Consider the following 18,259-nt stretch of genomic DNA (forward strand, 5'->3'; position numbering starts at 1 on the left):
GCAGGTCTATGAGAAAGAGTTACTGGCTGTGATTCATGCGCTCTTAAGTTGGAAACACTACCTGCTAGGTGCAGATTTCGTTGTCCAAACGGATCATCAGACCTTGCGATACTTCTTGACACAAACAAAGTTATCTGAAAAGCATATGCGATGGGCAAATATTTTGTCCATGTTCCATTTTCAGATTGTGCATGTGGAAGGCAAGAAGAACGTTGTGGCTGATGCCTTGTCAAGGAAGCCACAAATTTCAGCTGTGTCGATTCCTTATCATCATGAACTTGATGATATGAGAGAACAGTATGCAAATGATGAAGATTTTGCAAGGGTCTTCAAGCAACTAATGGATGGACAACGTCATGAACACTATCTTCTTAAAGACGGGTTCATGATGATGCATGGCAGATTGTGTGTCACAAAGCCATTGCGACGCAAAGTTATGGAAGAGAGTCATGTCCCACCGTATGCAGGGCATCGTGGTATCGATGCTACAGTTAAAAGCGGTTGAGACATTCTTCTATTGGCCTACATTGAGAAGGGATGTCGATGCCTTTGTGCGAGAATGCCTAATATGCCAAAAGGTCAAGTTTGACAGGCAAAAGGCACCAGGGTTATTGCAACCACTACCTATTCCAGATAAACCATGGGAAAGTATTGCTATGGATTTTATCTTTGATCTTCCAAGAACGCAGATAGGAAATGATGGTATTTGGACCATTATTTGCAGATTCAGCAAACAGGCTCATTTTATTCCTGTCAGGAAGAAGATAAAGCCAGATCAGATGGCACGCTTGTTTATGAGCAATATTTTCAAGTATCATGGCATGCCACAGTCGATTATTAGCGACCGTGATCCACGCATGACTAGTTTGTTCTGGAGAGGCTTGTTTGAGAATATGGGTACCACGCTCAAATTCTCTTCGTCATTTCATCCTCAAACAGATGGGCAGTCAGAAGAGGCAAATTCTACTGTCCTAGATCTGCTGAAGTGCTATGTGTCAGAGCATAAAGGAAAGTGGGAGCAGTATTTGCCATTGGTGGAGTATGCATACAATGATACAGTGCATTCATCAACTGGCAAGGCACCTTTTGAGATAGTTGAAGGTGGCAAGAAAGTTCCTCCCATACTGCATACAAAGGACAAGATATTTGAAGCAGATAAGTATGTTCAGGACATGGATGAAATGTACAAGAAGGTCAAAGTGGCCTTAGAAAGGACTCAGGCAAAGCAAAAGAAAGCAGCTGATCGTCACCGTCGTGAAGTGGTATATTCACTTGGTGATTGGGTGCTTCTACGGTTTGAAAAGGCAAGGTTAAAGAAGATGAAGGGCAAGGAAAGACTGTTTCCAAAGCTCAGCATGCGTTACTATGGGCCTTTTCAAGTGTGCGACATAATCAGTGATGTTGCATATAGGCTGAAATTGCCTGACAGTTGGAAGATTCACAATGCGTTTCATGTGAGTCTTCTCAGACCCTATGTGGGTGATGTGCCAGAAGATATACCAGCTGAAGATCAGCCGGAAGTCGAGGAACTTGACGAGATCTTGGTCCCTGAACAGATTTTGGCACACAAAGAAAGGAAAGTGAAAGGCAAGGTTGCGAGGCGTTACTTGGTAAAGTTCAGAAACTATCCAACAATGGATGCTAAGTGGATGGAAGAAGGTGAACTTGCAGAGTCACCAACTGTGTTATCACTCTACCTGGAAGCCTTCGATTTGCAACCTACCTTGACCCCTTGAGTTTCAAAGCTACATGGATTGTCAGTGTGACAATGGCTTCTGAAACAAATGATGTACATGGTATTTAAAGTGAGCTCAAATCAAATACCTGTTACATGAATGTTAGAGCTGTACAGATTGTCAGTTTGGCAATTGCTCTGATGGAATGTCCAAAAGTTTGGTTAGTGCTATAGAAGTGAGTATTTTTTGTCAGTTTGTCAAGGATACAGTGATTGCTTCTATTGAAGAGTACATGTATAACTGCATTCTTAAACTGTCGGTTTGGGTATGCTCAAAAGTGTTATGGGATCCAACGTGTACTATAAGACAATGGCAAAATGTGCAGCTATCATTTTGTCATTGGAAAGTTAGTGACTCAAAGCAATGGCAGAGTGCGCAGCTACCACTATGTCATTGGGACAGAGTTCACACGCAGGCAATACATGAGTCGACGAGGTGTTGAATACACCAGGGTTGACAATGAGCATGTATGTGTCGTACATGTGTCGACAGGTGTTGAATACATCAATGTTGACTAGGAGCTTGTACGACATAGATGCAAACGAGGACGTTTGAGATTTCAAGAGGGGGGTATGTCACCAGCGTGTGACTACTATCTATCCTTTTTGTTGATTTCTTTCTTATTATCTATTTACTTTCACTTTTTGGAAACACCCCTCGGGAAATCTAACTGCCCTGCATTGCATAGCTAGTGTGGAACTGTCCAGAGGGAGTCCAGGCCTGAGGGCAAGAGAGCACTAAGGTTGGACAAGGACTATGGTTAGCCAAGTGGGGTCATTGACTAGCCAAAGTGGAATCCTTTGCTACAGAGGCTACATTTCAGTTTTGGATGTGGCCGCAGTGTACAAAGAGGGTCGGATGACCTAGAAAGATACAATGGCAGCATCTCCTAAAATTTAGGGAACTGCTATTTTGGGACCTGAAAATGTGTTGGCGTCATTACCTCCGGAATGACAAAGGGAACATTTTCTTACTCTGCCGTGAAGTCAACTGGGCAACCGGTTGGGATATTTTTAGGCGGCAACCCCGAAACGGGAAAATGCTTGTAAATGTGCCAAGTGGCACATTCTGGTGCACTTGCCTTATGCAACAAGAAGTGGCGCTGAATTTGAAGGGAAGAAGGGCTCATTTGCTGATTTTGTCACAGGTTAAGAGCTATGGAGTGCTTGCTTTCCCTCTTATGCACAGTGCGGTGCCAGGAGTGATGCCCTGCACGCTACGCACTGCCCTCTCTCTCCCCTTTGGTAGTATGTTATGCCCCTCTAGTGGGCTCTTCATTTGACCAATGTACAGTTGTGTGGGTTCATGCGCGATTGCCGAGGCAAGAGCCTCTTGCACAGGTACTGGATTAGCTAGCGGCTAATCCCCCCGCAGGTACAGGTGAATTCGGAGAGGTTTCACGCCAGAAATCTCGTCCGATTCAAAGGGCAAGTAGCCCTACAGGTGCGGGAGCTCGAGGACTTGCTAGGGATGCGACCGGCACGCGAAACGGAGCCCGAAACAGCGAATTACAGCCTGCTGTGTATTTTTGCAGGTTTAGGGTTTTGGCCCTAAACGGACCCTAATACCCCCAGGAGGTTCGGGGACGCAAGGGGACCGCTGTACAGGCGATCTGGCGCATTTTCAGGGCTGAAAACAGAGAATTCAGCGTGCTGCAGATTCTCGCGAGGTTTTGCAAAGTGCCCGTATGCGTCGGGAAAGTCATTCAATGCGTGGGAATACTGACCGTGAAGGGTTCTAGTACAGTTATGCTGCCGAAATCGGGCTGGAACAGTGGAAATTCAGCCGAGTTTGTGCGGGGCAGCTTGTAGGAACCACAACGTTTATTCCCTCTTTTGAACAATAAAGAAATACCGAAAGGGGCGCCTAAGTTAGGGGCCAATCTGGTGTCCGTCTACTCATACAGGTGCAATCTAGCAGCCTGTATCCCTCTCCCCTTTGTTGTGTCTTGAAAGTACAGGTAAAATAGACGACTAATAATGGGTGAAAGCTAAATCAAGGTTTAAAGTAAAGTCTACCGCCCTTTTTGGATTGAACAGGCCGGTTTCAGGCTGTGTAACACATAACATCGTGTTTCGCATCAAATAGCCATCCCATATGGAATAGCGTGAGATTGTCTCCCATTCTGTCTCCGAGTAGAAATGTCAGCAAAGTCAAGATCTGAGGCGTACTGGTCAATCACATCCTCCAAGCTTCTGTGATGAATCGCGGAAATAGCCGGAACCAAGAGCTTCCTAGACGATGCATCTACCACTGAATTCTTTTGTCCTTGGACATGGACAATTTGGAATTGAAACTGTGACAGGATGTTAGCCCATCACATCTGCTTTTTTGAAAGCTGCTTCCGTGACAAGAAGTAGCGTAAATTATGATGATCCCTCAAGACTGTGAAATCAGCTCCGAGTAAATAGTGCCGCCACTGTGTAAGAGCACGGATCACTGCCAATAACTCTTTCTCGTATATCTGTGCTACCAATTCTGGCCGTGAAGACATCCTGCTTTTGTTAGCATTAACATGGCCTTCTTGCATCAAAGCTCCCAGACTATGACCACAAGTATCACAATAAACTTCGTGTGGCTTTTTCAAATCCGGGAAAGCCAACACTGGTCTGATAGACTATTTTTCTTTGAGTGTCTGAAAAGCAATCACCTCTATCGGTCCCCACGTGAAAGGGACTCCTTTTTGAGTGAGCAAATGCAAAGGTGAAGCGATCTCTGCAATCTGAATGAACCGTTGATAGTAAGAGCACAAGCCCAAACAGCTTCGAACTTCGTGAACATTCTTTAGTTTAGGCCAATTGTGAATAGTCTCAATTTTGGTCGGGTCCATCTGCACTCCTTCTGCTGAGACAATGTGCCCCAAGAAAAGTATCTCCGACAAGAAAAACTCACTCTATTTGGCATCGATAACCAATCTATGCTTGCGCAATGCGTGAAAGACCTGTAGCAGATGATGTCTATGTTCTGCCTCATTCTTGGAGGAAACAATAATGTCGTCAAAGAAAGTGCCCACAAAAGATAGGTACTCTCGGAAAATCCTATCCATCATTCCATTAAATGTTGCTAGAGCATTCGTTAGTCCAAAAGGCATCACCAAATATTCATATAAACCAAAAGTTGTCCGAAAAGCTGTCTTGTAGACATCTCCTAGAGCAATTTGGATCTGATGATATCCACTTTTCAAATCAATTCTGCTGAAGCAAGAGGAATCCTGAAGTCTATCGAGAGGATCGTTGATGCTTGCGATAGAGAATTAGTTCTTGATGGTGATTTTTTTGAGAGCTCTATAATTAATACACTATCTCCAAGATCCGTCTTTCTTTAGTACTAGCAAAACCGGAGAACAGTAAGGTGATGTGCTACGTTGGATGAGACCCTTTTCTAGAAGTTCTTTTACTTGGTTCATTATTTCTTCATTGTGGGCTCGGCTAAGTCGATAAGGTGGCCGGTTCGGTGGTGTACTTCCAGGAATCAAATGAATCGTATGGTTCTCATGACGAGGTGGAGGTAATTCGCCTGGTAGGCCTTCAGAGAAGCAATCAGCATGTGTGTGCAGAAATTCTTGTCGTTCTTTATCCAATTCAGACATATTGGTTCTTTGTGTCACAAGACGGGCACCACATGCCAATAGAAAAGTACAGATTGAACAGACTTTTAGCAATTCATTAACAACTGAACGGAGAGAGAGAGACGACACGCAACACGGAGTGGCGGAATTCCACCCCAGAGAGTATTGGCCCCAAACCTTGGCACCCCTTTCGGTATTTCTTTATATTGCATCAACACAATACAGGCCGGTACTCCAGACTCTGCACCTTCTCCAGGAAGCATGCCACAGAATGAGCCCATGGCCTCAATATTCAAAAGCCTTCAAAACTCAAAAGCTTCTGGTCCAAAAACAATGCCAAAAAGCTGCCAGTGCATTTTGCGGAATTCCGTACAACTACCACGTCATCAATCAATGCAAAACGCGGAGCGTCCGTATAGCTGTCACGTCATCAGTTTTTGCATGTGTGTGTGTGTGTCCTACTTTATTTTAATCCCTTATGTCCCTTGGGGCCCCATCGAACGGGGTCCCATAAGTTGGTAGGACTTCTTCTTCTGTTACTTGTTCTTTGTAGGGTTTAGGCCCCTCGGCGGGCATTTGTATGTTGGCTCCATTCTTTAGGGCTTTGACACGTCAGCAGTTTGTGACACTTTGTTTTATCATTGAATTCTTTCAAGTAGATTGAGTAAACGAAAAGACTAGATTTCATTAATTTTGAAATGGCCGAAGTCGATACAATAGGGATGGACTCATCCTTCAAATTTACATCAAGCACAATTTCCTACCGTTCTCATTCGTCAAAGTCGCTTTCTTAGCCCGATAATCAATTACAACGTTGTTCTTGTGGTACCAAGGGATTCCTAGGAGGACGTCACACTCTTCCAAAGGCATGATGTAAAAGTCCTCGTGTCCTAAGTACCCCTGACAATGCAAACGAAGCTTGCCACTGACTTGTGTAATGGTAACATCCCGTTTGGGTGCCGCTAGAACTGCCTCCGCCTGTGGCCCTATTCTGTCGGGTGTAATTCCATGAGCTGCCATTCGGGTGAAATGAAGTTGGCCTTGGCTCCTTCGCCAAAGAAGATAAAGGCTTCCTGATCTCATACTTTGCCCCATGCGTGGCAAAGTTCTGTGCTTTCGTCCATCTGATTCGGAACAATCCCCATACAAACTGGTACCGATCCTTCTTTCATCTTTCCTTTTCTGCCACGTTCTTCAGCTGCTCTGAAACTCTTTGGCCTATCTTCTGATTGTCCTCGCTGTGCCTTTTTGGGGCACCTTGCAGAGATGTGTTCTTGTTCTCCGCAATCAAAACACTCCCCCTCTTTGAGATAATCTGTTCGCTGTTCCTCGGTCGATCGGGGTCGTGCATCCTTCTTTTTTTGAAACTTTCGCTTTCTTCTATTATCATTTTGTGAGTTTTGTCTGGTCCTAGGTGTCGAAACTTGTTCAGTAGGAAAGTCAGGTTACCCGAATGCGTAGCAAATCCCCGCTTAGCATGTCCCATCAATTGTTGTATGGACGCAAATTTCTGCTCAAGGCGGTAATCTCGGATCTTTTTGGGAAATCCACAGCAAAACCGCTCGATTTGCTGCTTAAAATGACCTTCTTGAAGAAGAGGTCAATAGAAAAGCATCCCAAAGTCTATCACAATAAGCATCCAAAGTGTTGGCCTTGGTCATCCGAAGATGGTTCCAAGCGGTCATCACATCTCGTTCGTACTCCTGAGGAAGCCAAGAAGAAATAAAGAGCCGTTTGAATTGTAACCACTTGGTAGGGGTTTTTTTTCCGTAAAAGAAGAGTGGACCACCACGTTCGTGCATTTCTTTTTAAGAATGATGCTGCCCTCCTGATTCTGGAGTGCTCTGGGTAGCGCCCTCCACAGAATGCTATGTTGAATAAAGGCTAAAGCCTCGGGAGCATCTTGGAATCCTGAAAAGGATTCAAACTTTATTGACTGTCCACCTTTCTTAAATTCCTTGGTCTTTTTGCTCTTGTCCTCGAGAAAATCATATTGATTGGCTTTGTAAAAGTGTTTCTTCTTTGAATAAACCATGTGGTCATTGGAGTTGGAACTCTCAAAGGAGGATGAATCCTCAGTAGAGCTATTAGAAATAGGTCGGGACCTGCTCTTCTTTGCCTTCTTCTTGTTCTTTCCAAGTCTTTGATTCTTTGTTCGTTTCTTGCGCTTTTTGTCCTCTTCGCTCGAATCGGAAGAGGAAGAGCTATCTGAACTATCAGAAGAGGATGAACGGGACAGTCCTTTGAAGTGTACATGCGTCTTCTGTTTTCTTGCACTTGCAAAAGAAGATTGACTGCCCAAATAACCAGGGTAGTCCTTCCCCTTGTTGCGTTTCTTTGATGGTTTCTTCGCTCCCAAAAGTTGGTTGACTTGTCTTTCAACAACATCGCCTAGTTCTTCTTCAGTAAACATCCTTGGGTTAGGAGGTTTCTTGAGGGCTGGTTTTATTGTGACTCTTTCTGCCAATGCGTGTGCACTTCCTCAATCGGGTGCCGTGTCAAAAATTTGGCATACTGTGGATCTTTTGCAAACTGGAGCATCTGCTTTGTGCACTCATCGACATGCTGTTGACATTGCATCTCGATTAGTTGATATTGCGTAGGCCGAGGTGGCCCGTATTCGTGATCTGCTAATCCATTTGAATTTTCCGTGCCTCCTCCCATTCTCGAGGTGGTAGGAGGAGTCGTCTGATTCTTGCCAGAATCCATGTGTGTCACGAGAAAGGAATCGGATTTCCCGGTCCCTTGAGCCCCATCGCACAGGACCTCATAAGTTGGTACAACTTATAAAATTGGATGTCCTTTCATTTTGGCCGCTTGGATTGGTTCTTCAAGTTGTCACAACTTCTTTTGCATCTTTCAGCAAGGCTCTGACCTCTTTCTGTTTGTAGTCTGTCCTTTAGGTCATGCCACGTCATCACTTTGTGACATACCCCCCTCTTGAAAGAAATGTAATCGCCCTCGATTACACCTACAAAACCAACATAAGCTAGCGACTAGTTCAGTAGACACTGACTCTTAAGTGCTGACGCACTAGAAAACACACATCCAAATACTTGCTCGAAGACGACAGTCCCTGAACATTCACATGACATTCACATCACTATCCGTGTTGAGATCTTTGATGAGAATCATGGTCATCATAACATATTTAGCAATCACATCCAGATCTCACCGGTGTCGGGATTGACTAATTCTTGTTCCTATCATATTCACATCACCCCTCAGGTGAATCAAGACCAAAATGCTGCAGTCATTGCGTCTTTCAATTATGCACTCAAACATCACACACATAAAAGAGCACATATATCAAAATCATTTAAGGAATTCCAATTACAAAGTACTTCTTTCTTAAAGTCATACAATAGAGTAGTGTCAGCCCATCAATACCCTTGAAATCTGGGAAGAAATTAGTGACTTTAATCCATCTGGGTAATCTGTGACAAAGAAGCGGAGTAACTCCCCTCTTGTGCAGTCCGCACCGCATTGGATTCAACCCAACCCACTGATCATCGATAATTCTTGGAATAGTCAAAGCTAGACTAAAAGCCTCAAGGTAAAGTTCTAAAATCTGAGGGGTATCTACCAAGTCCTCCTCCTCCTCCTCCATCCATTTTGCATCCAATGCTGGATATTTCTTAAATTTTACCAAATGCCGGCGTATCAATTTACCTTTCACTTTCGTTTCCTTGTGAGCCAGTATCTGTTCTCGAACGAGAATCTCCTCAGTCTCTTCCACTTGAGGTTACTTCTCAAGCTCCTTGTCCACTGACACCTCACCTTTGAAAGGTTTCAACAGACTGACATGAAATGTATTGTGAATCTTTCAAGTATCGGGTAACTTCAGTTTGCAGGATGCATCATTTATCTTTTCCTGAATCTGGAAAGGGCCATAGTATCTCATACTCAACTTTGGAAAAAAGTCGCTCCTTACCCTTTCGTTTCCGTAGGCGTGCCTTCTCAAACCGTAGAAATGTACACGAAAAGCTTCAAGTTCCCAAAAGCTGGCCAGCGCAAATCGTGGAATTTCCATACAGGAGCCACGTCAACAGCGCATTTTGCAAAAAATCCGTATGGCAGCCACGTCAGCAACGCAAATTGCGGGGGTCTGTACAACCGCCGGGTCATCAACATTTTATACATATTTTTATGGCATTTGTCCCTTTGGGCTCCATTGGATAGGATACCATAAGTTGGTACAACTTATAAAATTGGATGTCCTATCATTTTTTCCTCTCAGATTGGTTCTGCAAGTTGTCACAACTTCCGTATCTTTCAGCTGGTCTCTGACCTCTTTTTGCCCGGAGTCTGTCCTTTGAGTCATGCCACGTCATCACTTTGTGACAACACAATACCCAAAGAAAATATTTGATGCTTGCTCCAAGGTGCGACACTAGGATGATGGGCTTGAAGAGCAAAAGGCCTGGAGGTGAAGGCGAGAGATAGTGCACCTTCTTATAGTGTCAAAGATCTCTCCTGAAGAACTACACTGACCTTAGCTTGTAATAATATTTAGCCAAGGTGACCCAAAGGGCTACTTGTCTCTCTAATGGCAACCATCTTTGCTTTAAATGCAACATGTAGCAAAATTGTTATTTGCTAGGATGGATTTAGGTGAACTTTATAAGAAGCTCAAATCAAAGACATTGATTCTTTAAAAGATAGCAGTGTGAGCACTAAGAAAATCTCAAGAAGTATACAAGTTGATTGCACTGGTTTCGGTGGTGCTAATATTTTGAGCAAAGTTTTATGACTTGTGCTGCTGGCAGAGTGTTTGACACTTCATTTGATTTCCGAGTGTGCTGGTGACAATAAATACATTTCAAGATTTTTATCCCTCATTTTCAGGATTGTCAACAAATTATCACTCTGTTTCTTTTCTTTTTTTTGGTATGGCAGATGTCATCATTGTTTGTGGGAAATCTTTCATCTCACATTCGACATCGAGAACTGGAGAATGCATTTAAAAGATTTGGCAGATGCAGTTTGGAGCTGAAAGAAGGATTTGGATTTGTTGTCTACGAGGATCACCGTGATGCTAAGAGGGCGTTGGAGGCACTGCAAGGGAGATCAATTTGTGGTGAACAGCCTTCAATTTCATGGGCAAAAAAACGGCGTCCTTTTCAAAGATTTCCTTTCAAGGAAAACTTTGCTGGCAGAGAAAGGTACCATTCTAGAAGGCGACCGCCGTTAGAGGCAGAGGATGGTAGGAGGGATGAAAAATTTGTTGATGAGATGAAGGGTAGTTTAAGAGCAAGTGAAGCTAGAGATGAATCAGCCAGAAGTACTGAAAGAGATGCAGAATGGAAAGACTCGGGCCATGAAAGGTCGGTGTTTGATGAAGAGGCAAAGGATGCAGATACATTGGACAGTGGCCGGTGGGATCCGCACATGGAGGGTTCTCCTGATAATACATTGGTCGATAGACTTTTGGAGGATGAGCATCACCATTCAGATGGCAAAGATAAAGAAGACGAGACAGGCAGTGTACATGAAAAATCTCAGGCATTTCCAAGAGATCAAAGGAACAAACATCATGAGCGGTCCTCACGAATTTACCACAATGCAACAGAGCAACTCAAGAGAGGGCGAGACACCTTTGGTGGAAGACAACAGGAAAGATGCTATAACTGTGGACAATCAGGTCATGTGAAAAGGCAATGTCGATCAAGGCCGAGAAGATTAAATGTGCACAGTAGGGAAAGTGGTTATGATGGCAGAAGAAACGACTTCAGATACCCCAGTACTCGTGGTGGCTTCAGAGGCATGGGTGGTAGTGGTCGCTTTCGAGGCTCTAATGGTTCCAGAAGGATTTTGACCAGGGATGTTGAACCAGGCTATGTGAGGAGGACCTCCAGAAGACATGATGTGGACCTCAACAGAAAATATTCTGATTCAGCAGACACCAAAACTCGTGAAAAAAGCAGGAGGCGGCCTCGCAGGTCTGAAAGCCCCAAGGACTCCTCAAGCAGGGAAAGGAGCAAGAGAAAGCATAAGAAGTCTAGAAAGAAGTCAACACGTATCACAAAGAAACGACAAAGATCGTCCTCAGGTTCTCCCTCTAGTTCTCAAAGTCCAAGCTCCACTTCTAGCTCCCGGTCTCCTTCAAAATCACGGTTGCATTCAGCATCAATGTCTGAGTCTTCTAAGTCTGTCTCACATTCCTTTGGCTCTGGCTCACGGTCTCGGTCATCTGACTTGCAATCATCAAAGTCTCGTTCATCGTCTGCCAGTTCCTCCTCCAGGTCACGGTCAGCAAGTGCACGATCCAGAAATTCTGTCAGCAAGTCTAGATCACAGTCACCCTTATCACAGTCACCAGGATCACATGTAATCTCCTCGCTATCTCCGAAGGCGAAGATGACTTCTTCACCTCGGAGCAGTGCTGCAGGAGGTTCTCAGTCTTCAACATCACAAGGGAAAGAGGCTTATGAAATACCCATCGATGATGACGATGATAGGAGACACAACACAGAGTACCTTACAGAGTGTGAAGATGTAGAGCAACATGATGCAAAGAGAAGTGAGAGAAGAAGGATATGGTCGAGGGAGGCCAAAAAGCAGAAGATCCAGTCCAGAAGTGACGAAGAGCCTCTTCTTGAATCTGTGCCACCTTCTAATGGCAGGATTCATGGTGCAAAAAGCATAGAAGCTAATACTGATCAAGATCCACCCCAACAGGGTAGTACGGTGAATAATTCTGCTTCTAGAGGTTCGGAAAGTCTTAAGCTATCAGAAGCCATCTTGGGCCAGGCTCGAGGTACGGAATGCAACATGTTTTTAGCAATTATGAAACAAGGAGGTAGGGAAGCTGGTGCTAGCCAAGATTGGGGAAATCTCAAGTTTGGTGCAGCTAGGTTATGGCCTTGGGAGGCTATGCTTTGTAGAAGGTTCAAAAGAGGACCTATTTCTACTGCAAATTACGAAAGGAGGAAGGCTCAGAATGAAGAATTTGGTATCAAGGATACATTTGTGAGGAGTAGTAGTGGTTGGTGGGAGAACCATAGTGAGTAATAGGTGGAATCCCTGCAAGCCTTGTAAATCATGTTCCTGAAACTCCTTAGACAAACGTTACTCCCTGTCCCCCTCCTCCGGTACCGTCCTCTGTACTACTCCCTAAGGTAAAGTTCCACTGAGTGTGGAACCCCAAACCGGGCTCTTTTTAAGCAGCTGCTTTATGCGTAGGCATTACATGGTCATGAGCCTCAGATGGGAGCTCAAGTACTTGATCCTTATACAAGGGATCTGCAGTGTGTTTCTGGTTCAAAATTGGATTAGTTGTGCAAATATACACTTCCTCTTCACCTAATTGGGAGGTAAAAATTGTTGAAGAGGTTAGTTCTGTGCAAAAACTGTACGCAGTTTCTGTTTATTCCGGGTAGCTCACAGGCTGATTATGTTATGGGTAATGGAAGTCTCATCTACTCCTTATCTATGTAGGTGGCAATCTACTGCACTAAATTACTTGCTTTTCTGCATAATTTTAATCGGCGGCAAAAATTAATTTTGGTGATTGATATGGAGATTTTTAAGTGGATTTGTTTTGAGTAGTTACATGTCAGTCATGTGCCTTTCTTTGGGGTTGCCTTCGCTGAGAATGAGGTGAACTCTTCATGTCACTGAACCTCCTATGTCCTCTGGGAGTGAAAGGGTTTTCAGTCTTTCCTGTCTTGTATTTGGTGTCCTAATGCTGAAGCTCTTTTGTTGCAACTGATGGTATTGAAAAGGCATTATCATGGGCTGAGTAAGGATAATACGATGTAAGGCACCAGTTTTTCAAAAGGTAGTTGATGCAACCTTGAGCCAAGAAAAACTACTCTTCAAGAAGTGTCCTTTCTGCCAGATCTTCTTTGGTTGCATTTTATGCCCTCAGACGAGACCATTCAAAAGTTGGGCAATAATTTCCCCCCCCCCCCCCCCCCCCCCCCCCCCCCCCCCCCCCCCCGCAGTAGTGTCGATGGAAATGCCTGCCTTCTGCAAATTTTATCATTGGCAAATTTTGAACAAGAATCTCTTTCAGGCTCTAACCTGCAGTTATAATGAGTTGGCCTTTGAATGTCCCTTAGACACTGATATGCAAGGATATTCAAGTGACCAAGGAAAGAGTATCAACAACATTGTCCCGGGAACTCATCCTTGCATGCAACACATTCGTCTATGGCAATGTATGTAACATTGATGCTACCAAAGGAGGCTAGCGTTTCATACCAGGTTTTATGCACGAGTGTTGAAAAAGTACTAGAACTTTTGGTATTTTACCGTCCTAAGTGGTATCATGTACATGATGAAAATGTCTAAATCTTGTACTCTCTTGCCATGTATGCAGTACCAGTACCACCAAAATTGACACTTTTGAGTTCTTGGGTACTTGTATTGTTCCAAATTTGGTACCTTCCACAACAATAGACACTTGCGAGTACCAAGAGGACCAAATGTACAACTTTGTATAGGTCTGGGTACTACTAAAGCACCAAATTGAGTACTTTGCAGCGGTCTGGATGCTTGGTTAAGTACTGATTTGGGTACTTCACAACAGCCTCGACACTTTTGGTTGAGTACCAACTGTGGTACTTCTCTTAACTTCAGGAACATACATTACGAAAAATTCCCAAATTTTGGTACTTTACAAAGGCTTGGGTACTTCTCTTGGTCTTAACACTCGCTAGGACGACACGCACTGACAGCACCTGAAGTTTAAATCTCGAAGTCAAGAATACTGTTCATGAAGGTCCCAATTTGTCACTTTTTTGGACCTTTAGAGTGCACAGTATCAAAAGTACTCAATTAGACCCTTCACAAAGGCCTTGGTACTATTTGCACAGAACCTAAATATGATACTTTTCTATCATCTGACGGGAAGAAAATCTCGTAGTCGTTTTGGAGAGTTGTATGTGCAATCCTCTTATTGCCGACCTTACCTGTGGCACATGTAGGACTTTGTACATAGAAGGCACCCCACCTCTTACAGTACTGGCTGAATATGGTCGTTGAAAAAAAAGAGGTTAGAGCACTCATACTACTATACTTGTAAATAGCAAGAGACTAGAACACTAAATGAAGTTACACCTTTAAACCATCAAAGAGTGGGTAAAGCACATTTTTTAGATTTGGATCAGGTTTGACTTTTGACAACTAGACCACACAATAATACTCACACAGATAAAAGAGCATTGTTTTTGTATCGGGCCTCACTGCACAACATGTGGCCGTTGATATACACCACACGCAGCCTGTATTCAAGTTAAAATCCATCTATGGTTCTGGTTTGTTTCAGCTCCTCAAGAGCACACCATTGACATCAAATATTATTAATCGTTTGCCGTGAGCCATTACATCTTGTGGTAGCTCTGTGGCTAGTACGTGATCGTATAGCCACCAAAAATTAATTACAATAGTTTCAAAATAAAAAATGAGTCGAGGAACTTAGAGACTCTGAAGGCATAACATAGATTCTAATGAGACACAAATCACACCCAAAATCTCTCACAGTACCAAGGGTGGTTCTAACAAAGTTTCATTTTGGAATTAAATAGTACCAAAGCTGAATCAAACTAACAACACTCCTCTGCTATAAAGCCCAACAAAACAGTGGTATTATGATCAAGGATCAACAAAGTGCACAAGAGCAAAAGAAAATCATGATATGTTTAGAATACAAAAGGTAATGGAAGGAGGCAAGAAACCCATATTTATGCATTAGATCAATAAACATGGAAAGTACGAAGAGTTGTTGCAACGGCTAAAATTTGTAAGCACCGGCCTTGTTACCACGACCATGTTGGGGATTCTTTCCTCTTGCAAATAAGAGCTCAGGACAAGGTGAAATCAATCGGATATTTTGCCACCGCACTAGTCGTCTCCTTGAGATCGGCATTTCCCTTGGCAACTCCTTCAATATCTACCTCTTTGCCTTCAAATGTGTCCTTGATTGTCCTTTTATTAGTACTCTCCACCTCAGATATCTCTTCACAACCTTGTGCCTCTTGAGTCTCATCCACTAGTCTACTGCCAATGTCTGAAACCATGCCTTCTTTGGAGTATTTTTTCTTCTTCTTGCCACTCTCCTTGCCGTCCCCTAACAACCACTTCCCCACTTTTGGTATCAGTACTTGCTCGCTCAACAGTCTCCTTACAACCCTTTGCTCCCCTTAGCTTTCTCAACCTCGGTGTGCTTTGCATCTGGCATGTTAGCATTGATCCCAACAACAACCAATCCCAGGTTGTCCTTGCCTTTGGCAGTCTCCCTCTTGTCCATATCGGAGCTCCCTTGGATATCCCCCCAGTACCTCACCATAATCCCCTTCCCCTCCATCTCACCATCCTTCAGATCCCAGAGGATGTCTTGCACCTTTTCCAAAGTCTCTTAGTCTTCAAAAACATATGACTCACAGTAGTGCACTTTGTCGGTCTTGGCCCATCATACTTCACATTACCAATACTCTGCCCATCTTTGAAGACCTTGGCAGCATGTTCCTCATCCGCATAGTGACACAAACAAGTTTGGGAGCACGATCACACTAAATTAGCACTGCAATCATCTCATAAAATCATAATAGTGCCAACTTACTTTGTAATGGTGAGTATGAAAAAATTGCACTAAAGCAAAGGGGGGTGGTATTGATGGCGACTTTCAAGCATGAGGTTGCCTACAACATGTGCCACTTTCCTTGGTCTTGTCAAGCATCCTCTCAGAGGTGACTCCAAGTTAGCAATGTAACCACAAACCGGCCCTGCATACCCAATTGATGTTGCTTATGGACTGTGTATAGCAAGGCTTCTTCTCAATGGGGAATGTACCGGAGAGGCACCATTCACCTTTCTCCATGCCTCAATCTTTCGTTCCAACCCCCCTAGCCTGCTCCTACATATCTGCATTACACTTTCCCCAATACCACTCTGTAGCATGCGGGGTCATTTCTCACCGCATGGCATTGCTCAAACATAGCCTCACACAAACTTGTATCACCTTTTGGGCGCTTGTGCTTGAAGACTGCCAACAAGGAGTGGTCTTCAAGGAGGGCAACATTGCTTAGTCCTTTGGAAGCACCCTTTTTAGACTGAAGCTGTATATCTCATGCAAATCCTTTGTTGCTACGTAAAATTTGATAAGACGTGGATACTCTTTGAGGTGGCAAGGTTAGCAGAAATTATACACGAAAGCAAAGTGCTAATATGGACGCTCGGGCGCAAGCAAAACTCGGAGGATTGGTCTAGGACTACTAGTGCCTTGTTGTTAGCAGATGGAATGCATAGGAAGGGGGAAAACCTTGGCCAATGGTAAATAGAAATCTCAGAAGGACATGATAATTGACCTTGTGTATCAAGGATAGGGGGGTGGTTCGTAAGGGGTGGTTGCCCATATAGCCGATGTAACTGTGGTCCCTGGATGATGTCATGGCTCAACACGAGCATGGCAAGACCTTGTAATTTTTTGAGATGATCAATATAATTCACTCACAATTGTGAGTTCTGCTTAAAAAAAAAAAAAAGATGTGGATACTCTTCTATTTTTTTTTTTGTCTTGAAAAAGTGTCAATTGATACTGTAGAGTTGGACATGCCCTACCCTTATTTTACAAAACTAACAATGCTCATTGTATGATAATTCAAAAGCAAAGAGAAGCTTTTCAAGCACTCAAGTGTATAAATATACAAAGCAAAAACATTTAGTGGTGTAGAGTGTTGGTAGAGGTTCTACTCAGTACCAAATGAATCAAATTTGGTATTGTTTATCTTTGAAAAGTCTAAAACTACACATTTCCTATCGAATCATTACCAAACACTCCACAAAACCATGCTCTAGAAACCAATAGTCACAAAACAACATACATGCGTAGGAAAAAACTCAAGTAGCTTGCACAACATAAATTGAGGGCACATGCAAAGTGACTACGGAAGCTCATCTCTATTCCTTGTTGTGGACTTGTATTCATCACCAAACATAACCGAGGTTCTCTTGATTTGCTCCATAAAGCAACTCTCCTTGTTTGCATAAATGTTTGGGGTCCGGGCCTCCTCCCTCACAAACCTAGTGTGAATTGTTGATGGTGCGGCAAGGAGATTTCATCTTCTCCTTACCCTTCATCTTTGGAAATTGCTCATGAGTAGAATTTGAAGAGTCTGCTTTGATGGTGTCCTTATAGCAACAATAAAACTAAATGAAAACCACCAAGAAGAGATATTGTGAGCAAAACAATAAGTAGTGGAGCTACATTCAGAAGGTGTAGGCTAGAGGAGGTGAGTTGAATCTAGGGTAAGGAGCCTGCGTAGGTGCTGTTAGGAAATAGGACATAGCTAAGTAGATATTAGAGTAGTTTACTGAATGGAGAGAGATAATTTTCACACACGAGAGATATTTTATATAAATATAAAAATAAAAATAAATAAATAAATAAATAAAAATAAATAAATAAAAATAAATAAATAAATAAAAATAAATAAATAAAAATAAATAAAAATAAATAAATAAATAAAAATAAATAAATAAATAAATAAAAATAAAAATAAATAAATAAATAAATAAATAAATAAATAAATAAATAAATAAATAAATAAATAAATAAATAAATAAATAAATAAATAAATAAATAAATATATAGAGAGAGAGAGAGAGAGAGAGCGCACGATATACGTGGTTGATCCAATGTGAGCTACATCCACGAAAAAGCAGCCACTCAAAGTAGAAGTAGGTTACAAAGGGATTATACCCTTAATGGAGCTCCCACCTTGCTTCACTCTTACCATGCACCACAATGCGTTTTGTGTGTAGAAGAAGCCGTGTGTAGCCGCCCTTGGGTAGACAAGTCCAAGTTGGATTCTTCAATGCGTCCACGTGTGGCCGCCCTTGAGAAGACAAGTCCGCCTTTGAAATCGGCCGCTGGCCATTGACTTCCGACCACCGACCACCACTGGCCATTGACTACCGGCACAAACCGGCCAACCGATCGGACATTTTT

The 18,259-nt window shown here is 43.1% G+C and overlaps 1 protein-coding gene across 3 annotated transcripts in view; it reads left to right on the top strand.

Annotated features, from left to right (window-relative positions):
* Nucleotides 1-12,817, top strand: part of LOC147438519 (uncharacterized) — a 66,593-nt gene extending 53,776 nt beyond the window's left edge. For all 3 annotated transcript variants that reach the window (XM_086484617.1, XM_086484615.1, XM_086484616.1), the window contains one exon: nucleotides 10,204-12,817. In XM_086484617.1, coding sequence (XP_086340743.1) covers nucleotides 10,204-12,318 — 2,115 coding nt within the window. In that variant the 3' untranslated portion in view covers nucleotides 12,319-12,817. The remainder of the gene's footprint in view (nucleotides 1-10,203) is intronic.
* Nucleotides 12,818-18,259: the final 5,442 nt, after the last annotated feature.

Source organism: Adiantum capillus-veneris, chromosome 16, assembly GCF_014529385.1.
Source record: "Adiantum capillus-veneris isolate H3 chromosome 16, ASM1452938v2, whole genome shotgun sequence".
Lineage (NCBI taxonomy): Eukaryota > Viridiplantae > Streptophyta > Polypodiopsida > Polypodiales > Pteridaceae > Adiantum > Adiantum capillus-veneris.